Consider the following 20,325-nt stretch of genomic DNA (forward strand, 5'->3'; position numbering starts at 1 on the left):
TATATTACCGTCGATAATTTTTTATCTCCTGACATGACTGCTTTCAAATATTTGACACACCTGGCCATGACAAGTTTTTCTCTGCTCCTTTTCCAACCTCATAAATTTGTTTTACTGTTATTTCCTCACTCATTCGTTCCACATATCCAAACCATCTCAACATACCTTTATTAATTTTATCGATATTGCTTATCTCAACTTTGCGTAATTTTCTTATTTATAAGAAATTAATCAATCAGTTGTTTTCTTGTCCTTTCCTAGATTTTGCTATATTATTTGTCTTTTGAGGAAGTTGATGTTTTTTGTTATAAGGAATTATTAGATTTTAGTTTTGTATTGATATTTCTTTGTGGAACTGCATTTTATATAATAAAATAAGAACTGTGTAATTTTTCCACATGAATTTTATTTGACCATGACTGGGTTTCGCCAGTCTGGTCAAATAAAATTCATATGAAAAAAACTACATTTTTTATTATGTTATTAGGAATAAATAAAACGTAATTATTTACAGGGTGAAACAAAGAATCAAACATAAGGGTTGATAAGTTTAAAGTCCTTGATAAATCCTTTACATGTAAGTTGCTTTATGTAGGATGAAATGCTTAGGGCTGCATTTCATCCTTTAGAGTACACGATATGCCGGATATGCACGACATGGTTTATTGTATTTATGCATAAAATACTATTATATATGGATAGTTCTAGTAGCAGTGATACCATATAACCTGTAACGTGAGTAGTAGTGGTGATACCACATAACCTGTAACGTGGCTAGTAGTTGTGATACCACATAACCTAGCAAATGGTGGGGGGTGAATAGCCAGGATTCTTCAACAAATAAAGCATGGGAATCAGACTCAAACATTCCGGGTGCAATACCCGCTTACATTACATAGGGCAGGGGTTCCCAAAGTGTGCGCCGAAGAAGGAAAGAGGGGCGCCGTGAGTCGATCCTCTATCATTATCCCAAACCACAAATATTCTCGGATACCTATAAAAGCAACAATTTAATTTTTGAGAGCTAGCATCTTTCTACCCAACTACTATTATTGTAGGTATCTACCTATTTCTTTCGGCTATAATATATGTAAATACATATAAACACACATATCTTTCATATAGTCACATTGTCTTTTCCAAATAGCTTACTTAAGTAGGGCGCCGTGACAAAATACTAAACTTGTAAGTTTGGTAATCGCCGCGGGGTGAAAAAGATTGGGAGCCCCTGACATAGAGGGTATTAGGAATAGACTTCAATAGAAATGTGGATTATTGATAGGGTGCGTTTGATAAGTTAAAAATGGATGTGTGAAACTATCTCTTGAACTTACTAGCTAAGTTTTGACAATCTCTATGATTTTAAAATACAAAATACTATAAATTTACTTATATTAAATATTAACCTGTCAGGGAGTGCATTTCTGCGAACAAAACTGTATCTGGGTAGTGAGTTTTTTTTGCGATTTTTTTTTTACTTTTTTTAATTTTATAATCATAGTCGATGCTATAAGCAACATATTTTCTTGAATAAAAAAAAATAATTTGCACTAGTTAACATCATTTATAAAAAAATTATCAATCTTTGATAATTTTGATATAAATTATGTTTTAAACATCTTTTGATATAAATCATGACATAAATCATATTTTGTATCAACCGCACTCCTTTGATACTCCTTTGCGGAAAGTTAAGTATGGCCGTACATGTACGACCATACTTCCGGACAGGTTAATAATTTCTATTTCACATGGTTATTATAATCCCTACATTGTATCATAAAAACAGAAATAATTATTCACTTTTCTCTAAAAATGGAATTGTCGAGATTTGATTAAAGATTGCGTCAAGGTCGTAATAAATGATTGATAAAATAGAGAATCAAACTAAATATTAAGAAATTAAATATTAAAAAATATATTTTAAGTAATATGAAATGATCAAGTACGAATATTTAAAATACTTGAAAGTGGTAAGGTTAGGAGTTAATAATCGGTGGGTTTCTATGAGGAGATGCACGAACGTAGAAGAGACGCATAATTTTTGCAAAACAAGATTGGTGTGGCGTTCCATTCTCTCTGTGTACCCCTGCAAAAAGTGGCGTGATGATTAGCTACTTAATTAAATTTTAAAAGGCGAATAAAAAACATTAAGAAATATTAATTTAACAAGCTTGTGAAGATTTTATACTATTTTATTTGCTTAAAAAATATATTTTTTCGTTTTGTTTGCTTTTGATTTCGACATTTTTTTTATTTTTTTGTAATTTTGAAGATAAATTTATTTAAAATCTGCGTGGTTTAAATATCTTTATTCCAAACCAATCCAATATTTTTGTTAAAACTTTATTTAAAAAAAGATATGAAGCTATTTATAAATAAAGGTTTAACAAAAATACCGGACCGTAACATGTTTCATAAACTACATAATTTCTACGTCATTACAATATTCAACAAATTTAACATGACCCAAATTACGCTTCAGTTGCTATTTATAATGAGAATATCAACACGAAAACAATAAAGATCACTTCCATCCGAAGTTCCACATAAAAAGGAGCAAAACTTTAGCTATTCCGTGCCATTTCCCCGGTACATATAATTCAGGCTTTCTACAAAGTCCTTTAAATATGTAGGTATTTGAACCAAGAGCGAGTGTATTTACGAGGGGTTTTTGGTTTCACAGACTAATAAATTTGCGTTTCTTTCCAGATGAGAGCGTAGCCACGCTTAAATCAAAACAGAAACAAGGAACAGAAAGGGAAATATATAAATATGCGATGTAATTAAGTTTCTTACATTTAAAGAGTCTCTTTTTCCAAAGTGTCAAGAGCTGGTTCAAATGTTTGGATACAGCGCAAAGACCTAGTAGCAAAGGACGCTTAAATCAGTTGTTTGTAGTACATACGTATATCTACTTATCTTCGGTTCCGTTTACACTGTACGAACTCCGCCGCAAATTCAGTTGGAAATGCTGAATTTTACAGCAAAACTTAACATTCATTAAAGTTTATTGAACGTAAGTAAAGTGGACTCGCAACACTGGAAAGCTCTGTCGTAATTTTATATACTGCGAATTTTATGACAGACAACGTAATTGTTTTAGTTGAACAAATTCCTGCTTGAAACAGTCTCAAGGATTCAAACAAGATTTGTTTTCATGGAATTTTAAAGTGCCATCGAGTAAAAAAACTTAGTTTTAAGATATTTTTTTAAGGAACAAAACCTTTTTTTACGATCGATCTAACTACAAAAAAAACTACGGATTTTTCTTGAATTAGAGATGAAAAAGTAATAAGTTTAATTTGACTATAGCTCAAATCCTCGTCAATTTCACAACGTATTTTCAATCTCATTCAGCACAATTTATTACTATCATTTTTTATTTATTGCCGATAGTCTTATCAAAAGCCAGTAAATTTTGCTTAAAAAATTAAGATGTAGATTTAATTTATTGAAGGATAAATTTATTCCGCAAATTATCGAGACGTGTCATCTGTCTAAAACCCTTGAACACCTAAGCAAAATTTAATCATTTTTAAAAGATGTTTTATTTGCTATTTTCATACTGAAAGCATATCTAACATTAAGTTACAAAATGTAGTTACATTAAGTCTTTTTTTGTAACAAAAAAACTAAGAGGAAAATGATCAAAATTTTAAAAACAAAACTGAGCATAATTAAAAAGAGTATTACAAGAATTATATGATGAAATGTGTCGGGTTGTGGTCCCGTGGTTAGTGTCGCAGACTTTGAGTTAGGGTTTCTGGGTTCGAACGCAGTTTATCATAATTTAGTATCTTTGTTGAATAATGAGCTGCTTCATTTGAAATATGTATTTATATAACTGATAAGAAGATAAAAAAAATTAGACCCTGGAATATTAACCTCTTGGATGATAAAAAAGTAACATACAAAAGGAATATAAAACTGCATATATACATTACGAATCTTTCAAAAGTTAATGCAATATGGATGTTCAATAATGGTGAAATGGCAAACGTTAAACTAGTGTATAAAATGACCACTTAAGCCATCCAAATGCTAAGTAATAAGATGTATACTCAGACTTTCACCGTCATTGGTATTAAAACGACACCTATTCTCTAACTCTCATCCACCCAATGGTGCAAAGGGAACTGCATCGTATTGGAGCAATGTTATCTTAAATAAATTAATAAATGTTATCTTAAGTAATATTAAATAAATTTTAAAGTGTTAAATCACTAATATTTATTTTCACCCTCCCCTGGGAATTGAACCCGAGACCTTGAGCACGGTGGCTAAACTAGCTAACCATTACACCATGGGGGCAGACACCTATAATACAAACGAAAATTTTTCTTTAAAAAGAAATCGAGAGATAATATTACAAAAAGTAAGATAAGATAGATACAAAGTAGCACAGAAAGCGAACTCCGCAAAATATGGAAGTTTTAGAATCTTGACCGCAGAAAGTAAATGTCATTGTAAACTATCGGAAGCAAACTTCCCTAAAACAAAGCGTTATTCACATTACACGTGGCAATCTCTTGAGCAAGTTTTATGGTAAAAGTTGGCTGACTCCACCAAAAGCACTATACCAGAATGTACCCTTATATAAGGGATATCGTGAAACACTTTGAAGATGCTAAATAATGGAGTAAAAGTAACGCTGAAAATGACCTAAAAAGGATAATGTAAAAACAAATACTCTGCGGTCTATTTAAAACAACATTTTGAGTATGTATTTTTTAAAATATAATTTAAATAACACTTTTAAAAAAATACTCCTGATTGGAGATAATCCAGATTTGTGAACAAGTATTTGGACATACTCAAAATGTTGTAAATAAATTAACTGGTCAATTTATTAGGTAAAATTTAAATCATAAAATTAAAACGATATTTTCTAGCGTTTTTTATGTTTTTTAATATAATCCAGGATTTGTACCTCAGATACAAATGGAAGAGTTTCTGCTCAATCAAAAACATCTTACATCTCGCCATGGGCTTCCTAGTAAAATTTAAGTCAATTCAAGCAATATGTTGAGACATCAAAATGTTAATATGTAATTTTAATTAAGTAGAAGTTTTCCCATCTAAGGGAGTGTGTGAATTGTAAGAAAATTGTAAACGTATCAACGTTATTATCTAATGGGATTTAAATTATAGGTGTGGCAACTTGAGACGAAGCATCTATCGCATTTAAAAGAAAAGAAAAATAAAGATAGATTATCCCACAAATTGCGAGTTGACGTTTGGCTAGCCACTTTATACGTGTGTAACGATCACCATTTTTAATTTTTATTAAAATAATTTTATTATTAAAGGAATAACCTGCAAAGCGTCTGTTTTAGATGCTTGTCTGCAGGTAGGATTGAAAGGAAGGTAAATATGAAAAATACATCACAAATACCCAGTCCAATGGAAAATAAATCCGTCTTGAATTTATATATATATATATATATATATATATATATATATATATATATATATATATATATATCGCTCACTCCTTTCAAGAACGTCATAAATCAAAAATCGTCAATTTTGAGTTATGCATGTTTTCAGAATGCCTAGAAAATGTACTATACCCCAGAAAAAGAATAATATTTTTAACTTAATATTTACCCGCTACAGGGCAGAAAATGTTGTTTTTTTCATTTTGAAGAAAAGGTATTGTTTAATTATTTTTTTAAATAAACTAAATATTTTTCAAATGGAGAAAAAACCTTCAGGTTTTACCTAAAAATATCTGTTTCAGAAAAAAGTTCAATAAGTGGCTTGATATTTATTTTTAATACATTGTGTTATATTTTTAAACTTTAAAAACGTTCTCCTGAAAAATCAAGTTTTTTGATTTATGACGTTCTTGAAAGGAGTGAGCGATATATATATATATATATATATATATATATATATATATATATATATATATATATATATATATATATATATATATATATATATATATATATATATATATATATATATATATATATATATATATATATATATATATATATATATATATATATATATATATTTATATATATATATATCTTTGGTGAACTTGGGTGAGATTGATTCTGAACTAATTCACATATATTTTTTATGACAACCTTCAAGGGCCCTTCATACTTCACATTAATTTGGGGGTTTAATAACTTTTCTCTATTATGTGTATGCAAAGAATAATAACTTTGCACACCATTAAGATTCAAGCCAGAATATTTTTTTTCAATTTATCCCATTTTTGGTCCAAAATATAATATTTTTAAAACTCAATGGTTACAGAGTGACATTTCATAAAGTTTCCATCAAATTAAATAGTTGGTATTTGAAAAAGTTTTCCAATTAAAGCATTCCCATTTTAGAAAGAATGCTGAATAAAAGAATCTCAAAGACTTCAATGAATCCGAATTCTTAAGTTTCTTAAAATGGGAATTGATTAAAATCGTGCAATTAAATACTTCAAGAGAAATAATATTTTTAATAAAAAAGATTATTTCCAGAAATTTTTAATACCGAGGAATCAAAATAAAGAAACCGCTTATAATATGATACTTAGGTGTAAAGTATTGATTTTGATAATTGTTTTTATTACTTAATTCATCATTTTGGAATTAACATTGAAAAGTTTGATAATAATTAATTATAACGTTGCTAAATTATTATTTATTATGTTTTAAAATTATATTAGTAACTATTTGATATATCGTAGTCATATCAGGAGAAAGTGACCAAGTGCATTTGTTTACAAAAACGTGATAACTGACTATTTGATATTTCACTAGCTTAATATTACCCTGAAGCAATTACAAAGGATTTTAAATATGGAAATATATTATATTGACTTGTTAAAAATGACAAACTGCATTGATGTTTATTTTCTTGCCAAGCAAAAGTTTACTTAAATGGTCCTCCTCAACATTTTACGTTTTGTTGGTCACTTTCTCCTGTATGACTACGATATGTGTAAGAATGTACGGTAATTATAAGAAAACACTTGTATGTTCATTAATAAGCGGGGTGCATAAAATAAGCATTAATGTTTTTTTCCAATCATTTTTTTCCTGGTAACTCTCTCATTTTAATTAAAGAAATATATGGTAAAATAATTTCAACCATATTTATTCATTTAAAAAATCTCAAAACTTATTTTATAATCAAATAATTTTAATTTTACCTTGAAATTTACGCAAGGTGATAAATCCTGGATTTCAAATTTATGAAGACGACGTTATTAAAGTACCTTAGGGTTAAAAATGGTACAAAAAGGATAGTATCAGTTATATGAGGGATTGCATACCCATCCTCTTACAAGCTTGTTTTAGCTAATGTGTAGAAACACGTCTTTGAGGTAAAATACATTATATCAATAATGTGTATTTCGTCGGCAGGTACTTTATCACTTTTGTTTTTTTTTGGTCCCAAATCAACACGGGACTCGTGATCTTATGAAATGGAGATAAGTATCATTTATGCATGCGTTTTGTTTTGTTACCAAATAAAGAAAAGTAATTAAATGTTAATATATACATATGTGCGCATGTAATACTGTTTTCATAATGAGCCCAACAGTCATCTGGATTGTAATTTATATTATTTCATTGTGAATATTCCAGTTCAAAAAAGATTTATTTACACATTTATCTTTACATTACAGTACATTTAATCCAAAAGACTCCTTGGATCGAACCAAGGCATTACGAAGTTTTTTTAAACATTATTTTCATGTTGGTTTGAAAAAAAAAACTATTAACGTATTTAAGAACGAGTTTTGGTTTCATTTAAATTTATCATTATTAATTGATTTATATTATTTTTATAATAAATCGACAGAAATATTACATATTTTGAAGTAATTTCTCTCCCGACAATATTCAATATTATTTTTTAAAAAATCGCAATTATTTTTACTGTACCTTTCTGTTTAATTGAAGTGGTCTTTAAAAAATGTTTAACGAAAATGGCGATTTACATTTTTTCATAAAATTAGTTTTATATTAATGAAAAAAAAGGATTGTTAAAATATTTCCCTGGCAGACAAATCAACAAATCATACGAGAAAGCTAATATTATTGATTAACGTTTAATTTGTAGAACTCCATAATTTATATTTTTAATATGAAAATCAAACACTGATTTTTAGGGTCTACTAAGTCGTATATCGATAATGTACAGTGGTTTGATAATGCCCTAACAAGGGAAAACAATTGTCGTGATTTTTTTTTGTGTTTAAAGAATATAAATACAACTTTAAACACCCCAAACATCTGTGATTAATATTAAAATATATAATTAAAATGTAATTTACAATTATGATTAATCAGTGTTTATACAGAAGCGGTTGGCTTCGAAACCAGTAGACATAATAATTAAGTTACAATAAAATATTTGTAGTGATTTCAAAATACAGTTACATTTTACAACATTTTGAGTGTGTCCAAATACTTTTTCACAAAATCTGGATTATCTCCAATTACAGGAGTTATTTTCATATTATTTTTTGACATCTCACCAATAGATGACTCTAGTGAAGTACTAGTGATTCAAGAACAAGGTTTCTTTGTATAGAGGTTTCTATTGGTTCATATATATAGAACTTATAGTTTCTAAATTGGTTCATATATATGGAACTTCTAGAATTTGATTCTAGAATTTGAGCTGTGTGGTTGTCAATAATAGGTAGAATTGGTGAATGTTACACGTGTGTAAAGTGATCACTTAAACCAGCCTATGACAGTCGTCAGCCCCGTATGTGCCCAGACTTCCATATTCTTCTTCATCTTTGATGAGATGTCAAAATATAATTCGATAATACTATATGTAGTAGTTTGATAATGCCCTAAAAAAGGAAAACAATTATTATGAATTAGATTTTTTTGTGTTTAAAAAATATATATATAACTTTGAATACCATAAAAATCAGTGTTTCATGTTTAAAGTATACAATTAAAATGTAAATTTGTTTTAAAATCAGTATAAATTATGATTAATCAGTCTTGATAAAGAAGCGGTCAGCTTCGAGACCGGTAGACATTATAATTAAGTTATAATAATATATTTATAGTGATTTTAAAACAAAGTTACATTTTAATTATAAAATGGAAAATCACAAAGTTAGTGCATCATAATAAATTAAATATAAAATAAACTCATTTAATGAACATATTTCTTTCAATATTTAGAACATTCGTATTAAAATACTTTTGTAGTATTGTATAAGCAATAAAACTACACGACAAAACCAACCGGAATGATTTATTATAGTGCAGCTGAGTGCATTTTTATGTTCAGTCACCGTTTTGGCAACAAGTCAAAGGCCAACAATTCAATTCGCTTGCAGAAATAGAACGTGGCAGAAAAATGCAAAAGCAATTCTCTAAACTTCCTACAAAAATAAACTTCCCATAAAAATAAACCTCCATTGATTTACACTTAAGCAATTAGAAACATGCTTGATAGCTTTTAATCCATGTGGAACGAACCATTCGTTCAATTAATAACAGAACGTTTGGCTTTGATAAGCTTATATAACTTTGAGAGGTCGGTAATTTATAATTGGGGTTGATTAAAAGCTTTTCGGGTGACGCATTTAATTTAATTTTTCCTTTTTTTATTCGAGAAACATGTTTAACGCGATGAATTAAGTCACTTATTTTGGTATACTATTACTTATATATATATATATATATATATATATATATATATATATATATATATATATATATATATATATATATATATATATATATATATATATATATATATATATATATATATATATATATATATATATATATATATATATATATATATATATATATATATATATATATATATATATATATATATATATATATATATATATATATATATTTTATATATATATATATATATAAATGTATATATATATATATATATATATATATATATATGTATATATAAATATATATATATATATATATATATATATATATATATATATATATATATATATATATATATATATATATATATATATATATATATATATATATATATATATATATATATATATATATATATATATATATATATATATATATATATATATATATATATATATATAATATATATATATATATATATATATATATATATATATATATATATATATATATATATATATATATTTATATATATATATATATATATATATATATATATTATATATATATATATATATATATATATATATATATATATATAATATATATATATATATATATATATATATATATATATATATATATATATATATATATATATATATATATAAATATATATATATATATATATATATATATATAATATATATATATATATATATATATATATATATATATATATATATATATATATATATATATATATATATATATATATATATATATATATATATATATATATATATATATATATATATATATATATATATATATATATATATATATATATATATATATATATATATATATATATATATATATATATATATATATATATATATATATATATATATATATATATATATATATATATATATATGAATAATATTAATCAGTCTTGATAAAAAAACTAATTATAACTTAATAATAATTAAGTTATAATAAAATATTTTAAGTGATTTAAAAAAAAATACATTCTAATTATATTACCTTTTTAAAATTATTTTATAGAAAAGATATACGATGCGAAACGTGACAAAACGTATAACAATAGGCAGCTGTGTTTACTGGAGCCGCAAGTTTTTCCTTACTTGAAAATATGAAACCGTTCGAAAAAATTAAAGAAATATCCAAGTCCATAAATTTCACAAAGGCAATTCTGGAAGAGGGAATTATTATTTTCAAACGTAAGACTAGAAGTTAGGTTACAAGTAAACAATCGTAAATTCCAAACTTTAAATGTGGGGAAGAAAAATAATTTTATTATTTTTCAAGCAAACACAATATCATCAATATTATTGGTGTCTCAACTTGAGAAAATCCATCGTTTTTTACAAAAGAGAATTGCAATCTTTGCATCTCAGGGTTTACGATCTTGCATTTGACTGTCTTAATTGATCACTTTATATACTTGTGTAACTTTCACCACTCTGCCTATTATTCAACATCTATATTGCATTATTTTTTTAAAGATGTATTTAATGTTCATGGATTACTTTCATATGTTAGATATTATTTAATAGATTGAGAAGTTTGGCTGACAATGGCACCATTAGTTCAAAATGTTTTGAAGGATATATAGCTTACTCAAATTGAACGATGGTGAGGTTCATTCCGAACTAGTTCACAAATATTTTTAGAAGAGAGCCTAAAATAACATTTAATTTTTAGATACTTGAAAACACTGGATTAATTACCCTATGGATTAATATATCATCAAAGAGTGAATAATTCTTTGTCTTATAAAATATGTAAATATTTTTAAAGAATTGTCTTAACTTGATATGAAACATGTAGGTATATATGTAATAGCTTACTACCTGGCATTTGGATGACTTAACCGATCACTTGATGCACATGTGTAACTTTCACCATTTGCCCATTGTTGAACATCCATATTGCATTAATTCTTGAAACTTGTATATATGCAATGATCTTAAATCCTTCCGCATTTATTTAAAAAAAAATACATCACACCCGTAGCGTTAAATATCCAGTGACCGATGAAACAAATAATATTAATATTGTGAATTAAATAATAATTTAAAACAACGTAATCATTTTAATTTATTATATATTTACTTCCTGTGAAGTAATTTTTGTTTTCCTTCTTGAAACATAAACGTTTTGGATTCACGATTGTTTACTCCATACCTACCGATATTAGCTGCCAGATTCTGTTCATAAGTTCTATTTGACTGATCATATCAAAAGCGACGATAGCTCTCAGGAGTGCCATTAATACCGGGTGGAAATATTTTTTTACAAATCGAAATAATATCTTCGAGATAGGGCTTTTCCCCTCGTTCATATTTTATTTTAATAAATTGTACGCCAGGGACCAACAATGTGATTGACATATTTATTAATGTGTAAAAAAACATCCGAGTGGACGATGTTTCAGCAGTTTTTGTTAGCTTTGTCGAATCGAATTTGTAGAAGACTCAAATGTGTCGTGTAACTCTATAAAAAACGTTTAAAAAAAAATACTACAACTACTTCTTATTTCATATTTAATTATTTACCATGGATACATTTAAAAAAATGTTACTATGATATAAATATATTTTGGTTTAGTAAAAAAAGGTACAATCTTATAAGATAAGCAAACGAATAACATAACTAGAACTTGAAATGTGGACTATCTGGCAAACACAATGGGAGAGGCTGAAGGCGTTTGAGATGAAATGCTACAGGCGCATGTTGTGGATTCATCGGTCAGAACATGTAGGGAACAACGAGGTATTAAGCAAGGCTGAGGTTAAGATGCTTACTAAATAAAGTACGACAGTGAGCCAAATGGATAGGCCATAATATAAGACACCCAGTCCTGCTTCTTATGATTTCGGAGGGCATGTGGGAAAGCACAAACTACAGAGGACGACCCCGTTTAAACTATATGAACCAAATTATCTCCAACATAAGTTGTAGGGGGTACGTTGAGTTAAAAAAAACAAGCGAGGATCAAGACGGATAGAGACTGGCCATGAAATAATCAAATCAATCATTACACAGATTGTAACCTACAAAAAACCAAGCCAGAACACAAAACGCCGAACCCTCTTCAAGTGGAACGAAAGGTCTGTTGGTGACAGTCAACAATCCGGCTACTCTTGAGGAATTGTACGTGATTTCCTCCTAGGAATGATCAAATGATGAGAAGTTCCTGATTGGTCTATATTTGATTATTCCTCCTGTTACCAACACAAATTACGATAAAACATCTTCTTTTTAATCACTATAATAAGCAAGATAAATAATAAATGCAGATTCCATCTAAAATAAAACAGAAAGACACACGAAAAAGAACTGGAACATTGGTGCGTATTACTCTAATCAACCCTCAGTGAAGTGAAGACGGGCAGTTAGTGTTTTAGAAATTGATCAAAAGGTTACGATGATCACCATTGACCAAGGCAACTAAGAGATGGATGTGAGGAATATGTGATGTACTCACCACGTCGATGAGCTGACTGAGCTTGAGCCCCATCTTGACCGTGAGCCGGTCCGAGTTGTTGCCGACGGGCCTGATCAGCCGGTTGTAGTTACTCAGCAGGTCGTCGTACAGGCGCTTGGCTTCCGGGTTGGCCGCGACGGGGCCGCCCGCCGCACACAGTACCAGCGCCACCAGCACATACACCATCTTAGGCTGACTCCACCCCTGGAACCAACAGAGCATAAACTTCAGTAACGATAAGTACTAAGGACAACAATAGTATTACAAGTGCTTTCTCCATGTCTGGAACCAACAGAGCGCTCACTGTAGTAACAATAAGTACTGATCACAATATTAGTATAACAAGTGCTTTCTCCATGTCTGGAACCAACAGAGCGCTCACTGTAGTAACAATAAGTACTGAGCACAACAATAGTATTACAAGTGCTTTCTGCACGTCTGGAACCAACAGAGCGCACACTGTAGTAACAATAAGTACTGAGCACAACAATAGTATAACAAGAGCTTTCTCCGTGTCTAGAACCAACAGAGCGCTCAATATAGTTACAATAAGTACTGAGCACAAAACTAGTATGACAAGGACTTGTTCCATCCCTGAAAGCAGCATAGTGTTAATTAAAGTAACAATAAGCATTGCGCAGAATTCCAGCGCAACTATTATTTAAAGTACATATTTCTTGACCTAACAAAGAGTTTATATTAGTAACTATGTTACAAGTATTACACACAAAAGAAGACCCACAAGAACTTATGATATCCCTGGAACCAACAGAGAGCAGACTTTAGTAAAAATATTTACTGAGCACAATACTAGTATGACAAGCCCTTGCTTAATTTCTGGAACCAGCATAGCCTTAATTAATGTAATCATTAGTATTGAGCACAATACTAGTATTGTATACAAAACTTATGATTACATTATATTCTAGTATCATAAGTGCTTGCTCCATCCCTAAAATCAACATAGTACTAATTAAAGTAAAAATAAGTACTGAGCACCATACTACCCAATCTTTAGTAGAAACCAACAGAGTGCAGACAATAGTAAAATAAGTACTGAGCACAATAATAGTGTGACAAGCCATTGCTCCATCTCTGGAACTAGCATAGCCCTAATGAATGTAATATCAAGTATTGACCCAAACCACTATAATGACCCAATTTGTTCTGGTGTAAAGTTTAAAAATCCTTTATTTCTTTTGAACTTTTACTTTCATTGTAGGAGTAATAGTATTGCAATATGCATCCAAAGTTTGTCCCATATATTGTTGTAGTTGTTCCCTTCCGCCCCGAGTGATGATAAACTTCCCGACTAAAGTATGAACTTCTAGTTCACTCGTATATATTAATATGGAGCATTACGATTTATCGTGTTTCTAATTCATGTTGTCGAAAGATACGAGAACTTCCTCTTGGTACAATATTAGTATGAACATTCACTTCTTATTGGAATGCAATATTCCATATGCATGAAAACATATATTCGGTCATACTAACTGATAACTATACCAACAATTATTTCTTAAGTTAACGAATTAATTGCCGTTTTTTGTCAATTTCCTTTCAGTAATACATCATAAAAAGGAGGCCTGTAAAATTAGTCTTTTCTTATATTTTTATTTTTTATTAAGCCCTCACTTCTTTTCGAGTGATTTCAAACTTATTTTTATTTACTAAATTTGTCTTAAATACGTAATTTATTATGTAATGGGCATATACAGTTACGCGTTTGCTGTGACTCAGTCTGTGGCTCAATGAAAAAAAAAATGTTCACATTGGTACTACATATAATTTCACAATGCTTAGAAAGCAATGAAAATATTAAAAAAAAATAAAACCACAGTGCAATCGAAAACATTGAAAATGCAAAATGTACTGTAAACGTCATGAGAAATATTAGTGTTGTGTGTTTCCTTTACGTTCAACAGATGGTGCTGCCATGAGAGCCGAAAAAAAAAACATTTTCGAATACTTATCGTTACGATCAGAACTCTATAAATTCGTAGTCTATGACTTCCAATTTATAGTAAGAATTCACTTAAAATTCATTTTTAATGATTCTGTGTATGTAAGTGTAAGGCTTGTGGATATATTGGTGACATATTGGTGACAACAACAAAGCTGCAATCGTGCGCATACTCGTACCCTTAAAATCTGGCAAGGGCATTCTAGATTTGTCTCTCCTATAACCAGGCACTCACTAAGAGCTACCTTGTCAAAGTACTAGTGTTTTATTACTGATTATCTTCTACCACCTAAGTAATTAACACTAAGAAAATAATTTCATTCATTGAAAAAATAAAGAATATAATCGTTTTCATAAATTTCAGATTTCAGTGGTATTCTCTAGTTTTTGTATTATCAAGAATTAAAATTTGTAAATCCGTGCGATTCCGAAGGCGTGTTACTGTTAAAGAAATCTGCCGCAGGTTTGTAAAGAAAAGATTTGGGTGATTTACGCATTTTGAATTTTAATAGAATTCCAACAAAGGAATATTGAAAGAAATTGCGTCATATTGTGTGCTTCCTGTTTATTCATACCTTTTATGTGAATATTGAAGAAATATTAAATGAAAATTCCCTAAACACGTATTTAAATATCAGGGTGTACGAAACAAGCGTTTCTAATAAATATTGAAATACTATTACATATAATATAACGGGTCTTACAAAAAATCTCCAATTCAATAACCAAATAGTATTAATTATACTTATTTCATAAAAACAATATGAATAACACTATTGTTTTTTATGCTACTTTTTTACACCTCAACATAGATAAGGAAGAATATGTCAGTAAAAGATCAATACCCATGCAATAAAAAATTATTTAATTAAGGCCATCCCCTTAAAGATATGTTTCTATTTTTTATTTTACATTTATTCGGTACATACTTTAATACATATTTTATATTTTATTCTATATTTATATTCTATATTTTGAAACATTTTTCGAAGCAGTCAGGATCAATAAAAAGATGTTAATAATGGTAGGTGCATCGAATCACGTGTCATAATATGGCACTGTTGCGTAGTTGGGTAGACACTCGACTGCGAAACTGGCGTCGCGGGTTCGATTCGTCGCGGGTTTGAATTCAAGAAATATTTATTTTCAATTGGTCTGGATGTTTGATGTATTTTTCACATTTAACTTCCCTATCCTTACTATCCTACCTGCAGACAAGCGTCTAAAATAGACGCTTTGCTGGTTATTCCTTTCAAATAAAAAGTTCAATAATAACAACTTGCAATTTTATTTATTAATCACTAAATACCGTATTACGTAATGTCGAGTAATCAATTACTGAAATAACATTTAATACAACATTTTTAATATGTCCAAGTACTTGTTCATAAATCTAGATTATCTTCTGTTAGGAGTTATTTTTACATTATTGACATCTCAACATAGATGAAGAAGAATATGTATGTCTGGGTATTTACAAGAAATTTTGAACGTGTGTTAAGTGATCACTTAACCAACAAGTCTTTAACCATGCAGTTCCCTAGACTTTAATATTATTTTTCATCATTGTTGACATTTCAAAATTATTAAAAAAATTACTGCTGTAATAATGCAATTTTATTTCTTTCTAGGGTAGCATTTGAGTTATGATAATTAATTATTTTTTTGATGAATAACCAATTTCGTTTAAACAAATATTTTAATTGAAATATAATTGGCAAATATGTACCTATACTCGAATATTTATAAAGCAATCAGAGGTAAATAAATATATATCGGTTTATTTATTTTTTAGAAAGAATTTCGCTCTTCCACAAAATAAGGCTTAAGAAAAATTGTCGAAGATAAATGGATGCGACCTTATTTTCGATTTTGACGGATATGATTTATTGAATATTTCCAATTATTTTGTGAAAAGGCTGGGGAATAAAATGAAGAAAAATGGACAGGGGTTAAAATTAAAACTCTCTGACGGGGAAAACAATTGACAGAATCTCCGGAACACTCCAAGCAATTTATTTCTAAATTAATATTGTGACGGAAAAAATCCGATATTGAATGGAATATTTAAAAAAAATGTCTCTAGTACGTTTAAACTTTTGTCACGTTTACTTTCATAATTGAATTAAATTTTAGATTTTAGTGTGTCCAAATACTTGTTCACAAAACTGGGTGTCTCCACAAGAGTTCTTATTATATTTTGACATCTCAATATACATAGATAATGTCTATGGAAGTCTGGGTATTAAAAATTAAAAATTAAAATAAATTTAATTTAATTTTTACAAATTTTTGATGAATTAGTCTTAAAGAATGGTGATATGAGAAAATAATGTAAGGCTGAGATAAGCATTATCTATAAAATTAAGAAAGTTGTGTTAAGATAGTTTTTGTATGTGAACCGAATGAGTGAAGAAAGTATAGAAAACAATCAATGACGCGAATGTGGTTAGTAATACAAGCATAGGAAGACCGAGTAAAACTAGGCGTTATCGAGTATTTTAAATACTTAAAAGAAGTCATGTAAGGAGACAGAATAATTGGCGAGTATGAGGAGCTGCGTGAATCTCGAAGAGGCAAAGATTGTTTCCAAAGACAGATTGTTTGTTTGTTCGTTTGGCGTTCTATTCTCTCTGCCTACCCCTACGTAGAGGCGGTCTGATGGTTAATTAGGTTGTTATTCAAATAATAAGTTATAATTGCCGACTAAAATTACACCACCACTGCAAAAGTGTCAGAGCTTTAAAATACATCACGCCTTTGGTTTCATATAAACGAAACGACATTACGACTAGTTTCCTCGACCTGCACTCGAGACTTGAGAATTTGCGGTCCTACGCGCAGTGCAGTGGCGACGACGCGTACCGTCTGCGGCATAAATCATTGTTTTTAGTTTCCAGTTTTACATACATCTGAATTTATAATACGGCACAAGGCACAATGGAAACTTGGCAACGTGGATGGCTCTCAAATGCAGCAGCACTGGAAACGCACTAAATATCCCGTTGAAACATGTGCATATTAATTATGGTATGTGTGTCCTTTTTACGAGAATATTAATCATAAAAATAATACGAGAATTCGTAAACTGCAACATTTTGAAGCAATAGAAATTTATAAAAATAAAAATATTATTTAACCCATAATTAACATTAGGACAATGACTTAAGCCTCCCCCCTATTGTCTATGTTACCACTGATAACAAATAAATAAAAATAAAAAACAGTTCCCACTCCCTCTTCAATCTTCAATGTCTCAAGGACACAACTTTAAAATTTAGAATTAGCTTCACATACGGTGTTGATACGAAATACATCAAAACACGTCTCACAATAGATTTTAATAAATAGTGGTATTTACTAAGTAAAACTAAAAATTAAAATGGATACATTTTAACACAAAGTGACAGCCGAATCAATTAATGACATTAATAAAAATTAAATTACAAATAATAATTTGTATTCTCACTGGACACGGGAAATCAAATAAAAAAACTGACATTATTTTGAGTGTATCCAAATCCTTGGTCACAATTCAGTTATCTAAATTCAAGACACAGTAAGGGACATTTTTTTGTAGTACATTTTTTGCATTTTTGGACTAAGTAGATTCTACTTAGTCCAAAAATGCAAAAAAAAACGTACTACAAAAAAATGTCCCTCACTATGTTTTAAGTTTGGACAGCCGAATTCTAGGTTTCTCCACTTAACTTAACGGAATTACTTAGTAAAAATAAGTTGATTACTGACTCCTAAGTAGAGCAACCCAAGTTTGTGAACAACGGTTTGGACACTCTTAAAATGCGATTAAGAAATTATTAAAGAAACACATTTATATGAGGAAATGCAAATATCGCTCACTCTTTTCAACAACGTCATATATCGACAAACTTGATTTTTCAGGAGATTGTTTTCAAAGTTTAAAAATATAATAAAATGTATTAAAAATAAATATCAAACCACTTATTGAACTTTTTACTGTGCAACAGATCTTTTTAGGTAAAACCTGAAGGTTTTGTCTCCATTTGAAAAATATTTGGTCGATTTAAAAAAATAATTAAACAATGCCTTTTCTTCAAAATGCAAAAACAACACTTTCTGCCCTGTAGCGGGTAAATAAAAAGTTAAAAATATGCCGCTTTTCCTGGGATAAAGTACATTTTTTGGGCACTGTAAAACTGAAAATTTACTATTTTTTTATATATGACGTTGTTGAAAGGAGTGAGCGTCATTATAAAAACATTTCCTAGCGTACGTATGTATTTAGCTATTTTAACCTGCCACATATATAGAATAATAAAAGTTATAGGGAATCATAAGAAAGTGATAATATTTAAGACGTTTCTTAAGATATTGAAGAGGGTGAATCTTCTACGGGGAGAAATCGATTAAAACGTCATAAATCAAATATCGTTCATTCAGCTGTAATATATTTCTTAATGTAAAAAATGTCATTATGAAAAATGACATAGTCACACATAGATTGATTGTCTGCCTTCATAGTGTTATGATAAGCGCATTCGACTGCCATGCTGGAGGTTCTGAGATCGATTTCCAGGAAGCAATACTCTGATATTTACTAAATATTATTCAGGACTGATAAAATTAAAGATGATGTGACAATTGTATCGATCCGATGCAGTGTCGTATCATTTTACGGAGAATTCGCGGTCGATCTTTTCAATTAAAGCATAACACAACTGTCCGAAATTTGATAAACCAACCAGTGATTGGTCGAGAAATTCCTAGAGTTCCAAATATTCACCACAATAGACTTCTTTTCATTTATCGCTCACTCCTTTCAACAATGTCATATATCAAAAATCGTCAATTATCAGTTGTGGATGTTTTCGGAATGCCCAGAAAATCTTCTATATCCCAGTAAAAGCGGTATATTTTAATCTTAATATTTACTGGCTAGAGGGCAGAAAGTGTTATTTTTGCATTTTGAAGAAAAGGTGTTGTTTAATATTTTTTTAAATATACTAAATATTTTTAAATGGAGAAAACACATTAAGGTTTTACCTAAAAAGATCTGTTGCACAGTAAAACGTTCAATAAATGGCTTGTTATTTATTTTAGTACATTTTATCATATTTTTAAACTTTAAAAACAAATTCATAAAAAATCTAGTTTTTTTATAAATGACGTTGTTGAAAGGAGTGAGTGATGTAATAGAAGTACTTAGCAGGGCTGGGGAGTCT

At 28.9% G+C, this 20,325-nt stretch overlaps 1 protein-coding gene across 1 annotated transcript in view; it reads right to left on the bottom strand.

Moving 5' to 3' along the window:
• Positions 1-20,325, bottom strand: part of nAChRalpha1 (nicotinic acetylcholine receptor alpha1) — a 190,777-nt gene that overhangs the window by 49,103 nt on the left and 121,349 nt on the right. Inside the window, exon 4 of the mRNA XM_088263841.1 lies at positions 13,156-13,359. Coding sequence (XP_088119967.1) covers positions 13,156-13,341 — 186 coding nt within the window. The 5' untranslated portion in view covers positions 13,342-13,359. The remainder of the gene's footprint in view (positions 1-13,155; positions 13,360-20,325) is intronic.

This window comes from Brachycentrus maculatus, unplaced genomic scaffold (assembly GCF_059751285.1).
Source record: "Brachycentrus maculatus isolate JH-2025_06_01 unplaced genomic scaffold, ASM5975128v1 h1tg000204l, whole genome shotgun sequence".
NCBI lineage: Eukaryota > Metazoa > Arthropoda > Insecta > Trichoptera > Brachycentridae > Brachycentrus > Brachycentrus maculatus.